At 45.1% G+C, this 21,893-nt stretch overlaps 1 protein-coding gene across 4 annotated transcripts in view; it reads right to left on the bottom strand.

The window, feature by feature from the left end:
* The window catches only part of ARHGAP44 (Rho GTPase activating protein 44), a 490,736-nt gene that overhangs the window by 66,820 nt on the left and 402,023 nt on the right, over positions 1 to 21,893 (bottom strand). For all 4 annotated transcript variants that reach the window (XM_082441382.1, XM_082441384.1, XM_082441385.1 and 1 more), the window contains 6 exons: positions 19,823 to 19,940; positions 9,979 to 10,047; positions 7,668 to 7,749; positions 7,100 to 7,227; positions 1,559 to 1,670; positions 1,065 to 1,146 (listed from right to left, as the gene is read on the bottom strand). In XM_082441382.1, coding sequence (XP_082297508.1) covers positions 1,065 to 1,146; positions 1,559 to 1,670; positions 7,100 to 7,227; positions 7,668 to 7,749; positions 9,979 to 10,047; positions 19,823 to 19,940 — 591 coding nt within the window. The remainder of the gene's footprint in view (positions 1 to 1,064; positions 1,147 to 1,558; positions 1,671 to 7,099; positions 7,228 to 7,667; positions 7,750 to 9,978; positions 10,048 to 19,822; positions 19,941 to 21,893) is intronic.

Genomic DNA, 21,893 nt, shown 5'->3' with positions numbered 1-21,893 from the left:
AATCCCATGACTAGAGACCCCCAGAAATCATCCTTGCATGGGCACTGAGCTCAGTCCTCCCATGAAATGTTCCTCTCCCTCCTGTATCTTTTTCTCCTGGATCATCTCCACCCTCATCTCTCCCAGCCTCTCTCTGGTGCCCATTCTCCTGTGTCCTCCCTAGCCGTGTCCATTTACTCAGTAAAAACCGATTCCTCCAAACAGTAGCAAAATCAGCTCTTACTTAGGGCCAAAGAAAATACATAATACAATCCTAATCACGAATCAAGTGCGGAAGGAAGCCAGGAATCCCACGCTTCGGAGCTACACAGGTGACATGGCTGGGGCGTCACCTGCTGGGCACCAGCCCCCCGATCTCCATACTCCCATCTTCCCGATGCACGACCAGGGTCTGGGCCTCGTTCCTGCCACCTCCCTGCTGAGGCCCCCCTCCAGGCTCACCTTCAGGAAAGTGGGATGGCGTCCACTGCCCAGACATTGTATTTTGGTATTAGTTATTCGTTAGTTGTTGTTAATATTTTTTGCCTATTACAGAGGAGGGTAAAGACCCCTGTCACCACTCCCTTGTCCTGCTCTTTTCTCCAGAAGGAATCACCCCCACCCACCAGTGTGAGCCTTTCCAGAACCTTCCTTTATGCAGTTACACATTTAAGAGGCACTCCTAAAATTGTATTGTTTTGAGTGTGTTGGGTGTTTTTTGTATTTCTTCTTTTTAAGACAACAGACTATCCTGTGGGTCCTTGTTAACTTTAGTTCACTCAAAATTAAATCTTCGTATCTTTACACGTGAGCAGGAATAGCTCTACCCATTTTTCGAAGTGCTGCCGGGCATGTGAGAGTGTAGCTATACCGTATTTTATTCGGTCATCCCCTTCTGCTATTCAAGGTGACCGCGCGACCAACACCCTGGTACACACCTCTCCGGGCACACATACAAGCCTTTCCCCGTGACACATACCAAGAAAGGGATTCGCTGGATCCCAGGTGGCATGCTTTCACAATTTCAATAAAGACTTCCAAAAAAACCACAACCCAGTAGACACCCCGAAACGTGCTGTACTCACTTGGAAGCCTGAATCCACTCATCATAGAGCTCAAAAGTCATCAGAGGTTCTGGCAGCTCCCGGAGGTAAGATTTCAAAGCTCCTGGACATGAACACCATATGGTCCGTGAGCCACTGGGACACGGCAGAGACACATGCTACCAGCCAGCGTCACCATGGGGGCCACGTCCAGGGACGGTTCCCCGACCCATGTGACAAGGTCACACAGTGGCTGCCACGTGACCGGATCCGAGGCTCTGGCGCGGCCGTGGGCCCTGGGCTGGTGATCACACTGGCCTCCCCCCTCATGTTCCCCACCCTCGCCCCTTCCCCCGGCAGGTGGGGGATGGGAAGGCCTCCCTTCAAGGGCCACAGCCACCAGGGCTCAAGCGGGGTCCTGAGTGGACATGCCTGGAGCATGCCGGGAAGCCCGTGGCTCGAGTGGCCCCGACACGTGGCCGCACACCCTGCACGCCCACCCCTTCCCCCGGAGCCCCTCCAGTCGCGAGGCCCACCTGCAATGGCGTGGGGGTCTGCTGAGCACTCCTGCACATCCACCACGCAGCAATCCAGCGCAGCCTTGAGCTTCTTTAGCTTGGACGCAGATGGGGCTACTCGGAAGAGGCCCTGCCGACAGGACACAGGGTCACAGGACAGCCTGAACCTCCAAGGCGCGAAAGCAAAACGGACAGGCAGGGATTTCCCTGGTGGCCCAGCGGTTAGGAATCCGCCTGCCAATGCAGGGGACACGGATTCGAGCCCTGGACCGGGAAGATCCCACATGCCGCAGAGCAACTGAGCCTGTGAGCCACAACTACTCAGCCCGTGAGCCACAACTACTCAGCCCGTGAGCCACAACTACTGAAGCCCACGCGCCTAGAGCCCGTGCTCCACAAGAGAAGCCACCGCAATGAGAAGCCTGCACATCACAACAAAGAGTAGCCCCCACTCAATGCAAGTAGAGAAAGCCCACGCGCAGCAACAAAGACCCAACGCAGCCAACTGATAAATAAATAAATCAATTAATTAATTTAAAAAACCTGACAGGCAGTCGACCCACCCCGTTCCTCCATGATCTCCTAGGTGCATGCTTCCCATCACCGTTTATCGATATTGGAGCAGCAGGACCCAAGCCTCGCCCACAGCTGTGTCCCCAGCGCCTAGTACGGGGTGACCCAGCGTTCTGGTTCAGTACGTATTTGTTGGATAAATGAACCCTGGGCACTTCGACTTCCTGTTCTTGTGTATTTAAGATATATTTTGGAAAAACAAAAACACTAATTTGAAAAGATACATGCACCCCCAAGTCCACAGCAGCGTTATTTACAATTGTCAAGATAGGGAAGCAAACTAAGTGTCCATCAACAGATGAACGGATAAAGAAGATGTGGTGTATATATACAACGGAATATTACTCAGCTGTAAAAAGGAATGAAACTGTGTCATTTGCAGCAACATAGATGGACTTGGAGGGTATTATGCTAAGTGAAATAAGTCAGACAGAGAAAGACAAATACTGTATGATATCACTTATATGTGGGATCTAAAAAATACAACAAACTAGTGAAGATAACAAAAAAGAAGCAGACTCACACATACAGAGAACAAACTAGTAGTTACCAATGGGGAGGGCCAACATAGGGGTAGAGGATTGAGAGGTACAAACTATTAGGTATAAAATAAGCTACAAGGATATACTATACAACACAGGGCATACAGCCCATATTTTATAGAGACTATAAATGGAGTATAACCTTTAAAAATTGTGAATCACTATATTGTATACATGTAACTTATATAATATTGTACAGCAACTATACTTCAATTTAAAAAAAAGGATATATTTTGGAGAAAACTTTGACTGAGACCTGGTCAGAGTTGGAGGTCTAGGAGGTGGATGCATGCACAAAGGTCTACAGTGTGTGTGTGCACCTGTGTCTCTGTGTGTGTCCGTGTCTTTGTGTCTGTGTCTTTGTGTGTCTGTGCCTTTGTGTGTGTGTCTGTGTCTTTGTGTGTCTGTGTCTGTGTCTTTGTTTGTCTCTGTGTCCCTTTCTTTGTGTGTCTCTGTGTGTCTGTGTCTTTGTGTCTGTCTTTGTGTGTGTGTGTGTCTTTGTGTGTGTATGTCTCTGTGTCTGCGTATCTCAGGAGGCACAGGGCTACACCTTGAGGAACTCATCAAGGCCATGCCCTCAGGGGATGGGCAGACTGGGGGTGGTTTACGAGGGAGCAACGCCTCCGCCTCCTGCAGCCCCTTCGTGTTTTATTCTTAAAGTTACTTTTGAGTCATTGTCACCTCTTCCACGTGAACCACTGCAAAAGTGAGCTACTGCCGTATAAAGGGAGAAGGAAGCCAGGGGCGTGTGGAAGGGGAGACGCGAGTCAGAGTTGGAGGGGAGCCCCCCAAGTCACGGGGAAGGTAGACGCGGGTTGAAGACCCGTTGGTTTGTTTCACCTGCTCAGCTCCTTGAATTCTATGATGCAACCCAGACACTGAGACGCTGGCAGGGTCCCCCTTGCTCCTTTAACTGTTTATGGCCACTCAGATTTCCAAGTTCCTTCCGAAGAAAACGTTCCTCATCCGGAACACTGAGTTTTCTGCCTGCTAAGACTGCTAGCCCCCTTCTCAGGATAGGGTATGTCAGATAAATCGATGTCCAAAGCTCCATGGCACCCCTGTGAGGAAGCCTCATGAGCACGTTTGGACCAGTGCATACGTAAGGCTGCTACAGCCCAAAAGCAGGCTGCACATGCACTGAAGGAGCGGGCGAGACCCTCGTCAAGCCACGCCTCGGCCCTGGGGGGAGAGCAACCACACCCGGTGATGGACGGAGTCAAAGCGAAGGGGGCAGAGTTTTCAAAGAGAAGCTTTTAGATTTCTGACCGTGTCACTGAGACGGCTGCTTCGTGCAGTGACAAACACCGGGGGTGCAGGAGTGGGAGGGTTGTTAAAATAGCTTGTGAGCCCAGTTTTCGGGGCGTGAGAGGAAAATCTGCATGGAAATGTTGAAGACGTGGCAGAAAACTCAGGAGTGGAGCCCACAGGAGGACGAGAACCCTGAGTCCTCACTAAGGTCGGGTGAAGCTCTCAGAGAGGGTGATGGCGCTGCAGCAAAGATCAGAGCGAGCAGAGGGTGGGGCCAGGCAGTGCAGATTCCCCCCGATGCTGCCTTGATGCTGCCGGGAGGGGCGGGGGGGACCCAGGAGTCCAGGGAAGAGCTGGCTTCAAGGACGACTATGTTAGCAACTTCACAGGCAGTGATGGCCAAGGCGGCTGGACTAAGTCATGGGAAGTAGCAGTGGGGAACCCTGGGGACCACTGAGGACAGCTTCAGCCCAGTGGTGGGGGCAGAAGAGACCAAAAAAAGAAGAGGAGTGAGTGAGTGAGTGGTGGTGAGGGTGCAGGAGCAACAGATGATGAGAGCTACTTTAAGAAACTGAGTAGCACAAGCCACTACGGAGAACAGGGTGGAGGTTCCTTAAAAAACTCAAAATAGAGTTGCCATATGATCCAGCAATCCCAGTCCTGGGCATATATCCAGAGAAAACTCTAACAAAGATACATGACCCCCTACGTTCATAGCAGCACTATTCACAACAGCCAAGACATGGGAGCAACCTAAGTGTCCATCAACAGATGAATGGATAAAGAAGATGTGGTCTATATATACAATGGAATACTACTCAGCCATAAAAAAATGAAATAATGCCATTCGCAGCAACATGGATGGACCTAGAGATTATCATTCTAAGTGAAGTAAGTCAGACAGAGAAAGACAAATATCATAGGATATCACTTATATGTGGAATCTAAAAAAATGATACAAATGAACTTATTTACGAAACAGAAACAGACTCACAGACTCAGAAAACAAAGTTATGGTTACCAAAGGAGAACGGGGGTGGGGGAGGGATAAATTAGGAGTTTGGGATTAGCAGATACAAACTACAATACATAAAAGAGATAAACAACAAGGTCTACCATATAGCATAGGGGACTGTATTCAATATCCTGCAATAAATCATAATGGAAAAGAATATGAAAAATATATATGTATAACTGAATCACTTTGCTGTACACTTGAAACTAACACAATGTGTTGATTTATAAATCAATGATACTTCAATAAAAAATACGTAAAATAAAAAATTTTAAAAAAGAAATTGGGTAGCATAAAACACAAAACCAAAGTGCAAGGGAAGGAATATGAGGCTGTGGTTGGATTGAGAGAAGAGATTTTTCTAGGCTTGGGGCAACCTGAGCCTTGTTATTAAAGGAGAAGAGCTGAAGCAAAGCTGGGGGGTGGGGCGGACAACGCAAGTGAGAGTGAGGCCTGGTGAGAGGCGGAAAGGTCCAGAAAGAGCAGGTGGGAGAGTCAGGAGACAACACGGGAGAAGTCGGAGGACCTGATCTTCCAGACCCTGTTCACACTGAGTAGGCATGTGAAGGCAGCAATAAATTCTTTTCACTTTTTTATAGAATAATATTGTACAGTTACATTTAGAAACATTCCTTATCTTTCAGAGACACACACACTGAAGTCCTGCAGATGCAATGACAGAATGTCTGGGATAGTCTTCAAAATGTCCAGGCAGGGGCTAGGGCGGAAGGTGAAGGTAGAGATGGACCTGACTAAGCCAGGCGATGAGGTGCAGTATCTTCTCTCCTATCTTTCAGTTTTTCCATAATTAAAAACAAATGATGGGGAAAGAATAGGCCAAGTTCACCTCCCTCCATGAAACCATCCCTCAGGGGCTGAAAAGACCTTACCATCTTTTCATTGGTAATATACATGAAAATGCCTGGCACTTAAAATGGGGTCAAAAAACCCATTTATTCCCATCCGTTCTGAACAGCTGAATCTAGAACATGCCTGGCTTATAGGGGGCAGCAGACATACAGTTTCAGCGTTCATCAGCTTCCCCTGCTTCTGCCCCCTCCCTCTCTGCCCCCACCCCTGCCCCACCTGGACCTAGTGATACTTAGAGTGCCTATGGACTGTTTTGAATGAATCACGTTTATGTGACAGATGCTAGACTCCTCTCCCCTCATAAGTTCATAAGCCCCCATCTCACTCTTTTATACTTTGCTCAGTAATAAATGCCCTAAATAAATATTGATCGGCTGATCAGATCAAATGAAGATGGAGTAATGATTTTTAAATTGCCTGTATAAGAAGCCAAAGATGAGGTCTATCTCCCAGGAAAACATTTACACAACAAGAAAAACAAAAGTCACCAATGTCTCTTTACATGTGGCTCATATGAAATGCTTTCTAATGTATCAATCATATTTTCAGGATCTCTATAAAAAGGTTAGGATCAAAAATGTTAAAAGGTCTATTTTTTCAATTAGAGAAAGAGGAGGTGGAGGATCAGAGGGGGAAGGAGGGGGAGGAGGAGGGGGGAGAAGGGAGAGGGGAAGATGAGGGGGAGGAGGAGGAGGACAGGGAGGAGGGGGAGGAGAGGAGTGGGAGAAGGAGAGGAGGGGGAGAAGGAGAGGAGGGGGAGGAGGAGAGGAGGGGGAAGAGGGGAGGAGGGGGAGGAGGAAGGGGGAGGAGGAGGGGGAGGAGAGGAGGGGAGGAGAGGAGGGGGAGAAGGAGAGGAGGGGGAGGAGGAGAGAAGGGGGGGGAGGAGGAGAGAAGGGGGAGGAGGAGGGGAGGAAGGGGGAGGATGGGGAGGAGGACAGGGAGGGGGGAGGGGGAGGAGGACAGGGAGGGGGTAGGGGGAGAAGGAGAGGAGGGGGGAGAAGGAGAGGAGGGGGAGGAGGAGGGGGAGGGGGAGGAGAATGCCCCAATCACGTTAAAAATGCAGAAAGAAGGGCCAGAGCGGGGCTGTAAGATCCTCATGTCCCGCAATCCCCCACTGTCCCCAGAGAGCGAAGGCTCATGGGAGAAAGCAGGACCGGTTTGAGGAGGGGCAGCTGTACTGCGTCTTCACGGGTTTGGGTTTGTGGGGCTGGGCGAGGATGGTAACAGAGGAATGAGGAGACCCCAGAGGCCCCATGTCGCGGACGAGGAGACCTGCTCAAGGCAGAGCTCGGCTGCGCCCAGACCCACCTCCTCCTGCATCCCACACTCCAGCAGCATCGTCACACACGCCTCGATGGGGAAGGCAATCTCCCGGCCGCTGATCAGGAGGTGCTCCTCCAGGGCCTTCCCGAAGGAAGGTTTCTCCACCCAGGCCTCTGTGGGGGGGAGCGGAGCAAGAGAGGGGTCAGTGGAGGTCACCCATTTGGGCATCTTCCCTTCCTCTGCTCACACTGATTCTCCCAAGTCTACCAAAGACACGGAGCCCAGCTGAGTCTCCATTCTTGTGGTTTTGGGGGATGATGGGGGGGGTGGGTGGAATGGACGGCCAGCCCATGTGAGCAGAGCTGGTGGGCTTCCTGTCACCCACGCACCTCCACGCATGCCCACGCACACCCGGCTCACCCCCGTGGGGCAGTGTGTGTGAGTGTGCTTGGCTTCACTGCCGCTGGGGCAAGGCGCCTGCTGGGGGAGGTCCTGGGGCTCACCTAAACGTGGCCCTGCTCGGGGGGCAGCAGGTGAGCCAAGCACAGGGCACCAGGCTTCTCTGGGAAGCAGGTTCCCCAGCCTCCCTGGGCCAGGCGAGCTCTGCACTCACCCTGCTGTGCTTTTATCTGAGGCAACACAGCCTGCAGGAGCGTCAGTGACTTCCTGTGGTACTCGGCCTGCACTTCTATGAGCTGAGGAAACACAAGAGCGAGCATTACCCTTTGCTGAAGGGTGGGGAGCACAGGCTGCCGCGCCACTGGGGTGCCCTGCTCTCTCCTCCATCCACCCGCGATGATGGGCATGTGTCTCCTTAGCCTCTGTAGCAGGGGAGTGACCACACATGGAAGTCCAGAAAGCAGGGGAATCGGGGAGGAAGACAGGACACCCCAGAGCTGAGCCTGCCCCCACCGTTGCCCCACCTAGCCAGCACCCCGCCCCCAGTTCTCCCGGCAAAAGGCACCGAAGAGGTGCAACAATGAACGACTATAAATGGAGAACACATTCAGAAATCCGTGTGCCTATGACATGGTGCTAAATGCCACGAGCCTCCATATACCTTGATTTCTGCCAAAACAGTTCAAGACATAACTGGTCGGAAAACATGCTTGCTCCACAATCCTCTTCAAGTATCTTGGGAGGTAAAATTGCTTTGGTTATCATGATGCAGGCCAAAGAACAAAGTTCTTCAAGATGTTCTACTTTGCCCATCTTACTACTAAAAAAGCTGCTGAAATGGTAATAAGAGCAGAGGAAAACCTGTGAACAATAGTCACTTCATTTATTTTCTGAATCTCTACCTCCTCCTCCTCCAAAAAAAATTGCGCATGTGTGAGGGAAAAGGTGGGAGTCACTCTGCTGAGAAGTCTGGTGTGGAGAGTAGCTACTGTTATCCCCAAGGAAAATGAAAAGGGAATTTTAAAAAAATCAGAATGTTGCAATAAATGGTACCCAAATGGCAATCAGGTAAGCTAATAACGCTTGGAATGTCAACAATGTCATTCGTTTTAGAAACTCTAAAATGAAATATTATCTTCACAAGTAAAACTGATGGAACATACTTGAAAATTACTGTGTGCGGGCTTTCTCTAGTTGCGGCGAGTGCGGGCTTCTCATTGCGGTGGCTTCTCTTGCTGTGGAGCACAGGCTCTAGGCACGTGGGCTTCAGTAGTTGTGGCACGCGGGCTCAGTAGTTGTGGCTCGCGGGCTCAGTAGTTGTGGCTCGCGGGCTCTAGAGCGCAGGCTCAGTAGTTGCAGCTCAAGGGCTTAGTCGCTCCACGGCGTGTGGGATCTTCCCGGACCAGGGCTCGAACCTGTGTCCCCTACATTAGCAGGCGATTCTTAACCACTGCGCCACCAGGGAAGCCAAATCCCACTATTTTAAAATAAACTTTCCAAGTTGGAAGAAATGCCTATCAGCTCAAGAAACTCTGGCCTTCTCGGCCACTGATGCCCGTGCAGGGAGAGTACTGACCGCCCACAGCTCCGCCCCACGCTTAGCAACACATTTAAACTTCTCAGAATTCCTCCTCCTCTTTCTTCCCTTTACCTTCCTTCCTCTTCTGTTACCTCCTTGACCATAAAGAGATGCTTTGAGATTGGAGTTTCATTCCCAACTTTAAAAGCAGGTGAGCTTATTAACTGGATTTTTCATTTGTATTTTTTCTTCTCAAGTTTTTTTTTTTTTTTTTTTTTCCAGTTGCTTTGTATTTTCCCCGGTAAATAGCCAGGGTCTTAATTATTTGGGCCTGATCATTCAAGTATGGATGACTCAGACCCTGTTTCTCTACTCTCTAAATCTGCTCTCATAGATGAAAGACAGGCAAACAGGCCGTATCAATCCTCGTTTACCTACTTGCCACCGTCTTGGGCAAAAATCTAGATTAAAAAACAAATACGCGCCAGGTGGGGTTCTCTTCTTCTTCTTCTTCCCAAGTTCCTTACTGATGATAGGTTCAGGTTTCTCAACCTTGGCTCTGCTGACATTTTGGGGCTGGATTATCCTCCGTTGTGAGAGTCGTCCTGTGCATTGCAGGATATTTAGCAACAAACTTGACCTCCACCCCCTGGATGCCTGTAACACCTCCCCCTCAATGGTGACAGCCAAAAATGTCTCCAGACATGGCCAAACCTCTGCTGGAAGAGGAGACAGAATCACCCCTGGTTGAGAACCACTGCCATAGATCACCGAGTTGCAGTCATCTTCATGGATGAAGCTGAATTTTATTCTTGGGCTTTTGGAGAAATCCATACAAGGAGAACCAGAAGGCAGGATTTATTCACAGGTGGAACAGTCAAAGCCCCATCCATTCTCAGGACGTGCTCGACCCAGGGGTCCTCAGTTTGAGGCCAGCGTTCCTCCCTGTCCGCACCGTGATGCCTGTAAACAGACTTCAAGCAGCCTCACCTTTCTGGATCCTTACCGTTTGAAAGTAGTTTGCATAGTCAATTTCTTTGGCCACAAAACTGTACATGTCAGCCGACAGCTGGTCCTGTAGGGGGTAAAACACAAGACAGAGAGTGGGTCACGCAGGAGTCTAGGCATCACAGAAGAAAGAGCCTTAACCGTGGTTGATCTCATTTTTCATAATACTTGGCAGATTACAAACTTTGCCCGTGGACATTCCCACGTTTCCCAACCACGGCTCTAGAGGATGAATAAGCGGGAAAAGAACACCTATGCCAGTGTTTTCCCAGGGCGTTTATTTAACACGTGGGCTACAGCGAGAGTTAGGAAAGCTGGTATGGGGGAGTGCTGTGCAAATTACTTCCCTACATCTCTGTGGCAGGCACCACCGTCTGAGGCAGCCCCGCCAGGTACAAACTGTGCTTCTGCTTTCCTCATCTTGCCGTTTCTTCCCTTTGGTGAGGCTACCTGCCTTGCTCTCCTTCATTCTCAATTCTGATTGGTTGATCACCAGCATGTGGGAAAGAAACAGAAACACACCAAGTCGTGGGAAGCTGGGTAAGACAGGTGGGCAGGGGAAGGATTGCTGATTCCAAACTTGGCAAAACCTGGACTCGTCCAACGTCACACACAAATCTCATATTGTGCACAGTCCTCCACCACTGAGCTTCCCATGGGACCGAGAACAATGGCTGAATGCTGTGTCTGGTTCTGGAAAGTGTTCCCTCCAAGGAGGACAGCTGTCTGTTTCACAGAAACACTCCCTGCAAGGTGCGATAAAAGTGCATCTTGAGCGGATGTAGACTTTGTCAATAACCGTATCTTTGAGCATGTCACATCTCTAAACTTGTGTGTGCAAGTCACGTGATCTCTGACATCCCTCCCTATTTGGTAGCCTTGAGGTAGATCTTCAGAAGAGATGCTTAGTTAAGGAGAAAAGAGTCTATAATGTTCAAGTTGAAGTAACATGAAAATATCACCCCAATGCTTATAGCAGCACTATTTCCAATTGCCAAGATATAGAAGCAACCTAAGTGTCCACTGATAGACCAATGGATAAAGAAGATGTGGTGTATATACAACGGAATACTACCCAGCCATGAAAAAAGAATGAAATCTCACCATTTGTAACAATGAACAGACCTAGAGGGCATTATAATAAGTGAAATAAGTCAGACAGAGAAAGACAAATACTGTATGATCTCATAGGTGGAATCTAAAAAACAAAACGAAACGAAAACAGACTCATAGAGAACAAACAGTAGTTGCCAGAACGGAAGGGGTTGAGGGGTGGGAAAAATAGGTGAGGGGGATTAAGAGGTGTAAACTTCCAGTTACATAATAAATAAGCCATGGGATGTAATATACAGCACAAGGAAGATGGTCAATAATATTGCAATAACTTTGTATGGGGACAGATTGTTACTAGACTTATTGTGGTGATCATTCCATAATGCATGCAAATGTCAAATCATCATGTAGCACACCTGAAACGAACATGATATTGTATGTCAACTATATCTCAGTAAAAAGGAAGAAAAAAAAAAAAACAGCACAAGAAAGCTGACCCAGATGCCGAAGGAATTAAAGCAGGCAACTACATGATTCAGGAAGAGCATTCTGCACCGACTGCAATAACCTCAGCAGCCTCTCCAGCTGCCGATTAAGCTGTTCTCGGTGAGCACGGGGATGGGAGGAGTAATCTGCTTCCTTTTCCAGTATCCTTGACAGGCAAACAGCCTTAAAGCATTCTTGTACACAAGACAATAGAACCAAGATCCCGATTTCAGATGAGTAGCTACCAAGAGTTCAAGGTAACTTTCCCAAAGAATAAAAGGGGCTCTAGGACCACCCACCTCAGCTCCCTTCCACCAGAGTATCCCTACCATGAATGCCTAATCTGTCAAAGGTGCAAGAGAAAGTGGTTTTGTTGGAACTCAACCTTGTCTGCCATCCCCCCAGCAGCCTTGGTCTGGAAACATCCATCGCCAGCCTGACAGGCCTAAGGGAGATATTTCAAGTCAGGGAAAAACAAAGGGTGGAGTGATAAAAATGGCTCGGTAGACAGAGGAAAGGAAGGGAGCCTCAGAAGGGACTAAATGCCATATCAAATCACCTTCAACGACTCAGCAGATGATCTTAGAAAAGTCGGGCCAACTGTGTGTGCCCTCAGGAACACGACAGGATTTCCTAAAGGTACAATCACATTACCGTCTTAGGAAGTTAACAATATAGACTCCAAGTAAGCCACACAAGTGAGAAATAAAAGTGGAAACTCGAAATCAAATTTCTATTCATCTAAATAAATAAAATAAATATTGGGACTTCCCTGGCGGTCCAATGGTTAAGACTCTGCGCTTCCAGTGCAGGGGGCCCGGGTTCGATCCCTGGTTGGGGAACTGAGATTCCACATGCTGCGCAGCACGGCCAAAAAATAAAAATAAATAAATATTAATCTAAGTTATTTATAATTATTAATAAATGTTATTAAATTTATTCATAAATATCAAGAGAATAATATTTTTAAAAATAAATTCCCATTAATCTAAATCATTAGTGAATTTTCTTTATAAAGGGGGAAGAAAACCTTCCATTAATAATCACCAGAATTTTATGTATTTAAAAAATCATTTGTTTTCTGATTTTGCAACAGATCCATACTCAAAATAATACGAAGTAAGAAAACAAATTCACCTGTAATCCCACCACACAGAGATAACCGTGCAGAGATAACCACTATAAATTCTGACATTTGCTCATTTTGTACTTATTTTAATCAGTCATATGATTGCCTGGTTTACAAAAAATGGGATCAGACTGCTCGGTAGCTCATTACCGCCCCCAGAGAAACATGCTTTCTATTGGCCATGACATTTACTGTATGAATGGACTCTGTTTCTGTTGCCGGTTATTGTGTTTCTAATTTATCACGATTATAACAACACTTGAAAAAGCATCTGTTTATACAGTTTTCCACCCATCTCTTGATTATTTCTTTGGATAAATTCTGCAGTTAAAATTAATTCTGATTGTATAATTCCTTAGAGTTAACTTTAAAAATATTAGAAAGATAATTATGAGTTGGGAAATTAGATCTTACGCATTATACTGCGGAAAGATCAGAAAGATCACCATTTATACTACGAGGAGTAATCCATGAGTTTTGTTTGTTTTCTATAATAACCATTTAATTCTGTTTAATCACAATCAAATTTAGAGAGGAAATTTAAATAATGTGTTTTTGATTTGTATTTTTTGATCAAGAGCTTAACTTTCTTCTACCTTTATTACCTATTTGTGTCATCCACTGTCAATTCCTTGTGATCCTGAGTATCTATTTTCCTATGAGAGTCTTCATCTATTTCTCATTTATAAGATTTCTAAGAGTTTTTTAGATTGATGAGACCATCAGTTTTATCAAATACTGCTAATATCTTCCCCAATTTCCTGTTTGAAACTGTAACTTTTCTTTTTTGGTACTGCATTTTTCTAGGGCTTCTGTAAATAGTAGTATCTATGAAATCTTTCTCTTTACAACTTCCTCCTTTGGTAATCTGCTTGGTGCTTTTCAACCAACAATATAAATATCCATATATATATATTCAGTAGAGAATATGACATTTAAATCTTTAATAAATTAGGAATTTATTTTGGTACTTGTATCAGATACAGATTTCTTTTTTCAAAGAACTAACCAAATGTCTGAGAATTACTCATGAATAGATTGTCCCTATGGATTAGAAATCTCACAGATGAAACTTCTCATATACTTGGATTTTGGATTTTCTTCTGGCTGGGAGGCCTTTCTTTTTTTTTTCCCACTGATATATTTATTTCTTAAATAGTACCTATTTTAACTATGTAATTCTATAATATATTTTAGGAGATAATAATTCAAAGCTCCAATAATTCTCCCACCATAACTTTAGAAACTTTTTACTACCCTTTGAAACATTTATTGCAATTTACCACAATCAAAATACTACAGTTGTAATCAAAATAATTTTGGGAAATTCAATTTGTGTAGTATTAACTCTTCTCATCTAAAAACACCTCTCAGTTTTATAAAGCCTTCTTTGATTTCCTTAGTAATATTTTATAATTACCCTACATTACAAAATGCTATGGTAGGATTTTAGATATTTCTGTTGTTTAAAAAAAATCCCCAAGATATTTATAAATACTGGTCTCTTAAGTACTTTTTCTTGGTAAAAAGTGAAACCTTGATTTTTACTGTTGACTTCTGGTTTCCTATTTGGCACGTAGGAGCTCAGTCCTAACAAACGTAAAGAGCTGCAAAAAACTAAAAAATCAACAACTCTTTTTAGATCCATCAGAGAAGTGAGGGTACAGGGCAAACCACTGCCCCCAAACCAGAGAGACAGACAGCGGAATACGAGAATCACAACTTACTGGAGGAGAAATCCGGGAGCAGAACCTCCATAGTTTCAGGAAACCCTGAACTGTAATTGACAAACCGCAGGAGGCTCAGGGCGGACAAGTCTGAGAATTAAAAACTCCAGGGAATGGGGGAGACCTCACGCTTTTGCTGAGTTACGTTCTCACAGTGAACATCAGAGAAAAACCCTCTTTGGCTTTTGCCAAGGGGAAGAGGAAAGGTACCATTTTGAAATGTACTAGAGCATTCTACTCTTAACAAGACCTACCCTTAGGAGAAACTTTTTTTTTTTTTGGCCGCGCCGTGTGGCTCGTGGGATCTTAGTTCCTCAACCAGGGATTGAACCCGGTTCAACCCCATCTCTCTGTTCATCCTAATCACAGGGCTACAGAATGCTTCCCCAGCTCCCACACCTGACTGCTATATCACTAAAGGCCTACGTACCTCAGTTCCCTTTACCCAGTACACATTGTGTCCACCATTCCATAAAACTTGCAAGGCAGGGCTTCCCTGGTGGCGCAGTGGTTGAGAATCTGCCTGCTAATGCAGGGGACACGGGTTCGAGTCCTGGTCTGGGAAGATCCCACATGCCGCGGAGCAACTAGGCCCGTGAGCCACAACTACTGAGCCTGCGCGTCTGGAGCCTGTGCTCCGCAACGAGAGAGGCCGCGATAGTGAAGAGGCCCGCGCACCGCGATGAAGAGTGGCCCCCACTTGCCACAACTAGAGAAAGCCCTCGCACAGAAAACCAAGACCCAACACAGCCAAAAATAAATATAAAATAAATAAATTAATTAATTAAAAAAAAAAACAAAACTTGCAAGGCATACTAAAAGGCAAAAACACAGTTTGGAGAAACTGAACAAGCATCAGAACCAGAGTCAGATGTGTCAAGAATGTTGGAGTTATCAGGCTAGGAATTTTTAAAAATATGATTAACATGCTAAGGGCTTTAATGGAAAAAGTAGGCAGCACACAAGAACAGATGGATCGTGTAAGTAGAGACATGGAAATTCTAAGAAGGAATAAAAAAAAAAACGTTGCACCTGCCCACCTGCCCCAGGTACCAGCAGGTTCCATCTTATGGAACCCACCTTGACTTGGTTTTTCTGATCTAAAGTTCTCTGGGTCTAAAGACAAATATCGTATATTAACACATATATGTAGATTCTAAAAAAATGATATAGATGATCTTATTTGCAAAGCAGAAATAGAGACACAGACGTAGAGAACAAGAGTTCTGATACCAAGGGGGAGGGGAGAGTGGGATGAACTGGGAGATGGGGATTGACATATACACACTATTGATACTATGTATAAAGTAGATAACTAATGAAAACCTACTGTAAAGCACAGGGAACTCTACTCAATACTCTGCAGTGACCTAAACGGGAAGGAAATCCAAAAAAGCTATACGTATCTATGTATATGTATAGCTGATTCGCTTTGCTGTACAGTAGAAACTAACACAACACCGTAAAGCAACTACACTCCAATAAAAATTAAAAAAAAAAAAAAAAAAGCTCTCTGGGTCTAAAGATCTGGGGAGCTCTGCTTGGGCCTCGCTGTGCCTAAACACAGGGAAACCAGACTGCCACCTTGCTCACCTTCAGCCCACAAACTTTCCTTTTGCTGGGCTGCCACAGTGTGGGAGATCCAGCTGAGAGAATACAAAACCATGAAGATAGAAGGGGAAATGACCCAATTAGGGCAACCCAGAAAGGGAAGGGAGGAGGACCACGGTGGATGTTTAGAACAGTTGGCAGCCAATGAAGCAGAAATAAAAGAGTAGTCAGAAGAGAACTTTAAAGAAAACATCAGTGCCTGCTCTCAAGGGGATCTGCTCAGCACACAAATAAAGCTGCCGAGAGCACAATGCGTGGTTTTATCCACTGGATATGATCATTCTACAGTTCATGTAATGAAACAGAGGCCACAGACCAGCCAAGATAGCTATGAAAGAGAGTGGGAGTTATTTTACTGAATATTATAATTGCTATGAAGTCATTAGAAGAGACATTGCACAGTATTATCCCAGGAACAGACAAGCAGATGAATGGAATACAGAGCCCAGAAATAAATCTGAGGAATCAGATGATAGGATTTCACTTCAGGGGGAGGTGGCTTATCTAATAAATGAATTACCTCTTCATATGGGGGGAAAAAATCCAAATCTCTCCTGCACACCACATACAAAAATAAATTTCAGGTATATTAACATGCACAAAATAGGTGTATATGATGCATTAAAGACATTAAAACAAAATTAAAGAGGAAAAATTTCTTAACCTTGAGGTGGAAGGTGCCTGATGGACCACCTGGGGTCTTCTCCCATACAAAGGAAATACAGGTATATGATCAAGTTCTTAATGGCAGACATCAGTATAAACAAAAAAGACAATGGCAGACTGGAAAAAGTATCTGCAGCACAGCAGATAGAAGAAAGTTTAATATCTCTAATTATACAGAGAACTTACACAAATTGCTATTAAAAACAATAGAAATACTGGTCCGATAGCCAATACAAATAGACAATTTGACAAACTAAGAATGTCTAGAAATATAGGAAGAATGTCCAATAAATACACAAAGATATACTTAGGACCACTAACATCCTGGGAAATTAAAGTTACAATAACATAGGGATAGCTTTTTTTCCCTCACTGGACGGGCAAAAACTGAAAACAGGAAAAACATACCTTACAGAGAAAGATAAAGTGAAATGTCCAATTCTGTATATTAGTGGTGGGAATATAAATTGCAATTTCCTTTTAAGAGAGGTAAACTGGAGCTTCCCTGGTGGCGCAGTGGTTAAGAATCCGCCTGTCAATGCAGGGGACATGGGTTCGAGCCCTGGTCCGGGCAGATCCCACATGCCTCGAAGCAGCTAAGCCCGTGAGCCACAACTACTGAGCCTGCACTCTAGAGCCTGCGAACCACAACTACTGAGCCTGCGCTCTAGAGCCTGTGAACCACAACTACTGAGCCTGCGCTCTAGAGCCCTTGAGCCACAACTACTGAGCCCACGAGCCACAAGTACTGAAGCCCGCACGCCTAGAGCCCGTGCTCTGCAACAAGAGAAGCCACCGCAATGAGAAGCCCGCACACTGCAACAAAGAGTAGCCCCCGCTCGCCGCAACTAGAGAAAGCCTGCGTGCAGTAACGAAGACTCAATGCAACCAAAAATAAATAAATAAAATAAATTAAAAAAAAAAAAAGAGAGAAGTAAACTGTCAATATCTATTAAAACTTAACAAGTATACATAGTCTTCTACCTAAAAATATCACTTTTGGGGATCTATCCAATAGGGGAAAAAAGTTACCAGTGTATAAGAATATACATAAAACGATGTTGATTATATCATTTTTGTTGATGGCAAAAAACAAAGAAACAAAACACATTAGTTTGAATATCTATCACTAGGAAAAATAGCTAAATATATCATGGTAGATACCTCCCTACTAAGGAATATTGTGCACATTATTAAGAAGACTAAGTTGGATCTACAGCTACTAACCTGGAGAAACGTCCAGGATGTATTGCTAATTGAGAGAAGTGATAGACCAATAGAAACAACATGACTGTTTTATAAACACACACATACACACAAACACAAAACAAGTACCTAGAAAAATGCTAAATATGAGGGCATATTTGTATGATTATAAAAAAGAAAAAAGGGTGGGAGGCTATGTAACAGGTCCTAACACTTACTTCCTTATCCGTATAACTTTTATGGCCACTTGGCATGTCACAGAGCACATTGTTCACAACAAATCTTAATATTGTTGAGAAAGGCAAACTGGTCACCTCCTTTGCAAACGGAGGGGTTGGTTGGTGGGTTGCTGGGTAGGAAGGGAAAGAATTATTGGTGTTTTCTTAATATATTTTCAAATTTTTTCCACTGGTTTTGGTGAACATGCAATACTTTTGTAATCTCTGAAAAGGAATTTTAATATATTTTTTGGTAAAAACAGCCTATGTAAGAAGCTACCCAAGACTGAGTGAAGCTATTAAACTTTTACTCTGATGCGTTTGGATATTTGCATTCAGCAGCTCCCCTTACCACTTTTTTTTTTTTTTTCATTTCTGGCCACTCCGGGAGGCTTGTGGGATCCCAGTTCCCCAACCAGGGATTGAACCCAGGGCACGGCAGTGAAAGCCTGGAATCCTAACCACTAGTCTATCAGGGAACTCCCCAGCAGCCCCTCTTAACATCACCCTGCTGTGTCTAGTGAAGAAGGAATTTTGTAAGAAACAAGATTTAACTGAAGGACATGAACCCATGGTAAATGGGTAGAGAAGACACAGAGTAAAAGGGAAATCAACATGAGAGAAGAGTGATTCTTCACGAATAGCACCAGCTAGATCTTTGCCATAGACACAGGAATTCAAATGACAAACCAGCTTTACTCACAATGAGTCTTGGGTCTGAAGTACTGGTCTAACTTTGCTTGGCTCCATAGGACTGGAGGCTGAGAGATAACAAATCCTTTCGAGAGATTTTTGATGTTTCTAACTCCAGAGAGAAATTCTATCTGACTCTGAATGTCACCTGAATGCAAGGTCAGAATCACCTGTACAGGGTGGTCATAAAAGCAGAAGCTGATATACAAGGTAAGACTCAATAAAGCCACAAAGAACAAAGATGTATGCCTGCAAAGTGGCCGCTCTCCTGTAAAACTGTACGTTAGGAAGACAACAGATACCAGCATAATTCCAGAAATGTGGTATTTTTGTTCCTTAGATCCAAACCAAAACTGGCATATCTGCACGTACAGATGTACATATACACAGAGCATCAAGAATGGTGTATTGCTAAGAAGCCCCATAAAACGTTTGTGGGGAAAGTACATGAGAAACATTTGAACAAGGGTGATGGGTGATGAGGGGGCACCTATCACTCCCGAGGGCAGAGGCACACTTTGTAGAATGAGGTCCTCCTCTCCTGGCAAGTGGAAGGTTTTCTTTGCTGCAAGTATCTCCTTGGCTAGCATTTCAACTTCATAGATACATGTATGTCTCCCGCAAAGCAAAGGACTGATAAAGTGACTCAGGAAACAGTAAAAGGCAAACAAGAAAGTAATGTAATATCAACAAGGAGTCAAGGTTCATCTATTGTCTAAACTCTCAACTGTTCTGGGTGGCCTAGAATCTATGATGTGGGGCTCAGATGACTTACAAAATCTTCGTGGAGAAACCGAGGCCATTTCCTCTTTGCCTACCACGCAGGAATAGCAGTGATCACCCACTGCTGTCCCCCCACATCCAGGTCACCATGAAAGCCCCAACTCTTAGGGCTCATGCAGGACTCTTTGGAGGTGTCAGCAGGCAAGCTTGGGGACACTGATTCAACCAGAGGCTCACTATTAGGGTTTTCATAGACCTCCAGCCAACAGAAAGGGACTCCCTTAGGGCTTCCCCATCTTTCTCAGTGGAGAGGAGCAAAGAGCTGGGTACCCTGCAAATCTCCACTCTGTTGGCAGCCTCCTCCATCTCCTCCCTGAGGGCATCCGCTTTGGCACCTGCAGGCTGTAAGCTGCTGGACAAACCCGAAGACTTGGAAGTCTGCTGCCACCTGATGGGAAAGAGGAGACAAAGAGGAGAGAGGTGTGAGACAGGTAGAGAAAGCCCTGGGGACACTGTGGGAAGCAGAGAAATAGCTGGTTATGAGTATCACCCAGGGAACGACACAGCCTCATTCCAAAGGAGAGATAATGAAAAGGTACCCAGTACCAGACCAGGAGAAAGGGGGCTCCAGTGTCCAAGTGGCAGGACTGAAGGAGGCTGAGGATAGCGGCCACTTCAGACAGAGCAAGGATCCCCCAATTTGCCATCATCCTCCCTTCTGAACACTCAGGCCAAATGACTTCACCACTGCTTCCTCTGAAGCATGGTCCATGCCATTCCCATTAGCTTCCTGCCTTTCCTGCGGGCTGTGAGTTTCGAAACATTCACCTACTTGGCTGAAGCCAATCATGGGTGCTAAGTGAGAGGACAAGTGGGTAAGATTAAAACAAATGTGAAAGCAAAAGTCTCCACTGGTAAGCACTAAGCAACCTCTGATCAACATTTCGACACCTCATTTATATTTTCTTAAACATTTATCTCTCTGCAGAGAATACTGGCCTTCTGAGGGAGCCCCTTGGGAAGCTTTAATGGGGAAGCACAAATATTTCTGGTTGCTAAGTCATTATCAAGGAATTACCAAAAGCAGGCCCTGAAAGAAGGTTCTAATTATGCTAAGACGCTAGTAGCTATAGCAGGAACAGCAGCGGGCCTCTCCCCGAGGCTGTAAACTCAACAGCCTACAGGGCCCAGCAAGTAGCAAAAACAAGTCAAATGGGTCATTATCTTAGAATCTCATCCACCCAATCCTTTATTTCCTACTTGTGACAGGGACGCGAGATATAAAGCTGTGTCTCAGCTCTAAGAAAAACAATCGCGTCATCAGGATGACAAAGGCTGCCAATGCCTGGCTGCAGTCTTGGGAAGTCAGGAGGGACAGGGAGGGGACGGGGACGTGGTGGGGGTTCACTGGAGGGTGATCAGGGCTGATGGGGCCCAGGGGGGGGGTGCGTGGCCCACAGGTTGCTGGATGTTTCAACTGACAAGCTGCAAACTGTCAAGTGAACTCATCAGATGAAACGTGACAAGAGATGAAATAGCATCCTCTAAAACCACGCAGGCCAACAGTGTACGGACCAAACCAAAGAGGCCTGCGCGCTCCATCTGGCTCTTGGACTGTCCATCCAATGTAGAGGCAAAATGTGCAATGTTACCCTCATTTTGAGAATCAAGAATTGAATCACTAAGTGTCTTCTCTGTACAATTCTTCTTTCCTCTTGTGTTACGTGCAGGAAAAAATTAGAGAGTGGGGCATTATAATACCAAAAAAGGGGACATTAGTTCTCTTTGCTATTAGCACAAAGCAGCAAAATGAAGGATTCTCTGTCACTTAAAAAGCGCACCCATGTGAAAATTACTTTAAAAGGCTTTAGGACATCAAGCTGGCTTGAAGCTCCAGAGATGGACACATGTGTCCTGAGAAAGATTCCTCATCCAAGATAAGAATTCAAGGCAAATTAGAAAGGATATATTCTATTCCAAAATGTTTAAAAAAAAAATCTAAGCTAACAGATAAGGATTAGTAAAAATTCCTGGGCAATTCTTTCTTATAATGGTTTGCCCTACAGAAATATTTAATTAATACCTCCCAGGCTTAGTCAAATAAAACGTGAAATGTCATGGCTGTAATTTAGATCTCAGGTAATGAATACACTTCCAGGCTGATTATGGTAGATTATGGAGCTACAACTGCCATCCCATTCATGCTACCTGAAGGAAAAAACAAACTAACCAATATATAAGTGTAAAAAATAAACAAAGTGGCCACAAACACTAAGCTGATTTTTAGGGTTTTATAGATCTGGATTAGATTTGTTTTTTTTTTTAAAATCCAAATTACACTTAATATATGTATATTAAAATGAAGACATTCTCCAAAGTTATCTCTTTCTTTTCTTCCCTA

Source organism: Balaenoptera physalus (genome assembly GCF_965194825.1).
Source record: "Balaenoptera physalus genome assembly, chromosome: 20".
Taxonomy (NCBI): Eukaryota; Metazoa; Chordata; class Mammalia; order Artiodactyla; family Balaenopteridae; genus Balaenoptera; species Balaenoptera physalus.
This window is presented reverse-complemented; position numbering and strand designations above follow the sequence as displayed.